Below are 4,565 nucleotides of genomic sequence, written 5' to 3' on the forward strand. Positions count from 1 at the left end.
GAGCTTCCCTATGATTTTCACTTCCTCTACCTGTCCAGGGACTCCTAACCCCCCCTCCCCATCACCAAACAAGCTGACAGAGCAAATGGATTCCTAACACACACACACACACTGATCATGCATAAAACCTACAGATATGGAAGTGCTACAGCGCTGTGTTTGATCCTTCACCGACACCGCTGCGTGATTTCAGCAGGATGCAGAGTGTTTCAGTGAATGAGAGTCTGTGCGGAACAGAGAAGATGATGTCGCACGCTGTGTGTTTAGAGAGTGTTTTCCAGCACCTCTTATCGGGAGCCGCCCTGGAAATGTTCCTGTCGTGCTGCCGGTCTTTCCTCCTGTCGTGGCGGATCATGTCACGCTCCCTGGCCTCGCTGTCCTCGCCGCCTGAGGAGAAGATTAAGGAGTGAGAAAACGTCCCGTTGGCGCGAGTCGAGCCACGGTTCAGGTACCCACCTTTGTCGCCGTGGCTCTTGATCCCGGCCCTCTGGTCTCGGGCCATCTGAGCCAGCTCCCTCAGCTTCTCCTCCTTCTTCTCCTTCTCCTTTTGAGCCATCTTCTTCTCCACCTGCGCTCGCATCTCCACCGCTTCTCTGGCCTGATCGCGACATCGGCGTTAACATTTGCTTGCTGCATATAGAGGCACCTGGCAAAACTATTCACACCCGCCGAACTTTGTTTTACACTTTGCTGTGCTGCGATCACAAACTTTAATGTACTTCATTGGGATTTAGTGATAATACCAGCTCAATTTTTTTTTATGATCATTTGCCATAAAAAATCATTTGCAATAAAAAAAAACTTACACTACATGCTGCGTTTTTGCCTAATATTTTACATGGGGGTGAAAAAAATGTAAACAGAGTTGAAAAATTGCCAAACTACGTCCCCGTTTGTGGTTGTAACATGACCAAATACGGAAAATTCAAGGGGTTATGAATAGCTTTGCAAGGCCCTGTACATTTTTTAAACAACATTTACAACTTGTCACTTTTAATACACGTCACCTTTCTGTCTGCAATATAGAGAGCCTCGGCAAGCTTGGCAAAGTTCTCGTTAATGTGAACTGTTTGCAGACCCCTTCCATCAGCAGCCAGCCGCTTGTCTAGTGGGATGGTGTAGCCCTGAAGGAAAATATCAAATTAGCAGGAAAAGATAAAGAACAATACAATAAAACACTCTCAGTGTCAGTATGAATGAGGGAAGAGAAGGCATTACCTTTGCGTTCTTCCAGTTGGAGATGCATGGAGGAATCTTCCACTCCTGCTGCTCTTTGACCGTCATCTGGAACAAAGAGGGAGAACTGTCCCAAAACAATCCTACTTTGATTCATATTTAGACCTGGACGGCTGAAAAGCAGGATGAATCGGGAAGAATATTTCCACTGAATCCTACTTTTCTGCTAGGAGAGTGCATGACGGGGGCCGGCGGTGACGGAGGTCCTCTGGGAATCTTCTTGTTGATTCTGAAACACAAATTTATCCAAGTTACATACAGAAATGTAATATTTCCCTTCAGAAACAAAGAGTTGTGCTTTTAAAAGCAACTGAAGCATCTTGCGTGGCGCGCTTACTTAAAGCGAGGAGGCTCCATGGGGTCCTTCTGCATCTCCACCATACGGATCACTCTCTGTTTGGCGCCAGAGTTAAAAGCCACTCCCTGCTGGGACGGCGTATATCTGAAAGAGGGGGAGAGAAGCAAACGTTTTATGACAGACGTAAACGCTGGACTTTAAAGGAGACGCACGAGTTGGGCTAAATGGAGAATGTTAAACACTGTAACAGCATGAGAGTGTCGAAGCAACAACACGTTGCAGATTTACATTTTAAAGTAAATGCCACAAATATAAAAATTCTGTAATGTGAAGAGCTTCTAAAGCAATACCAACATGATTTGAATGAAATCCAGACTCATTGGTGAGGACGATTTTGTTTGGAGACTGAGGCTGTTTAAGAAGTTATGAAACTGCAGTCAGAAATATGATTATTTGTGATTGTAATATGCAGCAACAGAGTGCATTAGATTCTTAAAAACAATATATGAGCCTTTCTGAGCTCAACTTCACTGTGGCTAGAAATCAAGTTTTCTAAATAAAATAATGTTAATAGTGAGCCAGCTTTGATGGGTGTTAAAAACAATAAGTGTTTATTTTAATACAAAAAATTGTGATCACATAAGACATATGTGACTTCTGTCTGCAGAGCAAGCAATATAAAACAAAATGAAGTTTTCTTTAACTTCAATATGATTCAGATGCAGTTAGAATGTTGTAATGTTGCTTTGTGAATCCTGATTGGCTAAGAAGATTGACAGTAATATCTAATAACTGATGATAGGATGTCAAAGCTTCATAATGTTTGATGGCATGAAATGTGGGGACCGTTAAACGGTGAAAAATGTAATTCAAGAAGATAATTAAGTTTTTCTTAGGTCCACTGCAGTCTTAACGTTAAATGTTAGTTGCTTTCTTTTTTTTTTTTTCTTTTTTTTGACAAATCTAAAGTGTTGCGACTCATCAACCAACTAAAACAAACCTGATGTACTGTGCAGGGGCCTGCTTGTCCGCAGCTCTTACAGGCATGGCGGCAGCGATCTTTTGAGAAACCTGCTTCTCCAGGGCGGATCGGGTTTTCTCCGTCAGCTAGGGAAAAAAAACAAAAAAACATAGAACCACGTCAATAAAAGGATAATCCTGTAAATTACCCAGTCACTTAGTGCTTCAATGACAGAAAAACAAACTTGTGTTTAATATTTTAGGGTTTGAAGAATCCAACAGATAGATAAGTTTTTTCTTTTTTTTTTTACTTTTTCTAAGCCTTCACTACCTATTATCAGGTGAAGGAGGATCTATCCTGACCTGGATGACTGAAACTCAGGACAGACGCAATCAATCATCTTTTCTAATATCAGACTTAAATGTTCTTGGAAAAAAAAAAACTTCTATATGCATGAATGACAGAAATTACAAAATTACAACTAAAATATTTGATAGAAACCTGGCTGAAGCTCTTGACAGACAGGTAAAACATGCATATAGTACCGTACCTCTCTCACAACCTCCTCATCAGGCCTCTGGAGCTCCTGAGCATTATCTTTTAGAACTTCCTTTGGGAGCAGGTCTGTGTATTTGCTGAAGATCACCTGAAATGATGAAAGACATTTGATTTTGCAACAAATCAGAAGACAATTTGCACAGCAAAATCTGTTAGCAATGGCTAGCTAACAGACCTTATCCTTCCCCTGGCCTTGTCTTGCGATGGCGTCATATTTGATTTTTCCTTCTGCATCCACTTGCACTGCCAGGGCATTGGATGTCTTCTTCTTCCTGCCCATCTCCAGTGGAAACTGGGCCACGTGGATTTCTGGGAAAGCGCCTCCATCTCCAAAATCCTACAAAATATAGATTACTCAAAAGTTTGCAACGACTTCCAAGCGTATAATAAAACTACTGGGTTAGATTAAAGCAGCCGCAACTACAGGCAAGCACAGAGAGAAACCTAGTGTCGTATCGGACACTCGGAAGTGCACACCTCAAGCGAGCGGGGCACCCAGCCTTTTCTGTGTCCGTAAGGAGGCGGCTCTCTGCGGGATGCCACCAGTGCGGTGGAGTGGGACTTTTGGGCCCGGAGCCTCTCCTCTGCCTCCAGCTGGTCCTGCGACAGCTGCGTCGGGGCTGGTAAAAAGCTTCACAAACAACACATACCTCCTCAGTTTTACTAATGAAAAGAATAAATAAAACACCCTCGTCAGTTTTACTGTTATATAAAAAGGCCAAAATATTGCATTCAAACAACACCGTTAGCCGCCGTTAGGTGAAGACAAACAAGAGCTACATTTAACCACGTTAAATATTGTAATAAATAGCTAAAAACCAATGAGCCATCGCTATGTCGAACTAAAACATAGCGTTAAATAGAAATGCATCACTTTTAACCACCTGCTACTGCGTGATGCTAAGCTAATGTTCACGTTAAGCCGTCGTTTTACTCGCTAGCCGCAGCTAAAGCCGATAGCATTAATTAAGTAAAAGAATAGCGGTCATCTGGAATTTTTTAAAACCCTACACATTCTACCAGCATAACGGGGAGCACAAATCAGATCGTAAAGATGACATTTTATTTGCTTATGAAGGCGTAAAGCTCAGTTGTTTCAGGACTCACCTCGTAAGAGACATTTTCCTTTCTTCCTTACCGATTAACTGGGCATGCGCGGTGACGGACTACAACAGGAAATACGAACAGAAAATGTATGGTGTGGCAAAAGGGCCAAAATTCAACAATCAAACAAGACTTTACATTAAAACGTCCATTCCATCCATCCATTATCGTACACCATTAATTAATGGGGTTGCTAGTGGAGCTAGTGCCTATCTTCAGCGGTCAGACGGGGCACACCCTGGACAGGAGTACATTAAAACATGATTATTTAAATGAAATGGAATATACATTCCTGTTGACGGTTATCATTTATTTATTTATTTATTTATTTATTTATTTATTTATTTATTTATTTATTTATCATTATAAGCCCTGTACAACAATGTTACACAAAAGGTGATTATTTGC

The 4,565-nt window shown here is 41.7% G+C and overlaps 1 protein-coding gene across 1 annotated transcript in view; it reads right to left on the reverse strand.

Moving 5' to 3' along the window:
- The window catches only part of snw1 (SNW domain containing 1), a 10,047-nt gene extending 5,784 nt beyond the window's left edge, over positions 1-4,263 (reverse strand). Inside the window, exons 1-11 of the mRNA XM_015048001.1 lie at positions 4,161-4,263; positions 3,531-3,684; positions 3,229-3,390; positions 3,046-3,141; positions 2,535-2,641; positions 1,574-1,678; positions 1,396-1,465; positions 1,219-1,284; positions 1,008-1,124; positions 457-598; positions 285-387 (exon numbers count right to left, since the gene is read on the reverse strand). Of these exons, the coding sequence (XP_014903487.1) occupies positions 285-387; positions 457-598; positions 1,008-1,124; positions 1,219-1,284; positions 1,396-1,465; positions 1,574-1,678; positions 2,535-2,641; positions 3,046-3,141; positions 3,229-3,390; positions 3,531-3,684; positions 4,161-4,174 (1,136 nt within the window). The 5' untranslated portion in view covers positions 4,175-4,263. The remainder of the gene's footprint in view (positions 1-284; positions 388-456; positions 599-1,007; positions 1,125-1,218; positions 1,285-1,395; positions 1,466-1,573; positions 1,679-2,534; positions 2,642-3,045; positions 3,142-3,228; positions 3,391-3,530; positions 3,685-4,160) is intronic.
- Between the last annotated feature and the right edge of the window lie 302 nt (positions 4,264-4,565).

The sequence above is a fragment of the Poecilia latipinna genome, unplaced genomic scaffold (assembly GCF_001443285.1).
Source record: "Poecilia latipinna isolate Pla-1442-1.1 unplaced genomic scaffold, P_latipinna-1.0 Scaffold854, whole genome shotgun sequence".
NCBI classification, from domain to species: domain Eukaryota; kingdom Metazoa; phylum Chordata; class Actinopteri; order Cyprinodontiformes; family Poeciliidae; genus Poecilia; species Poecilia latipinna.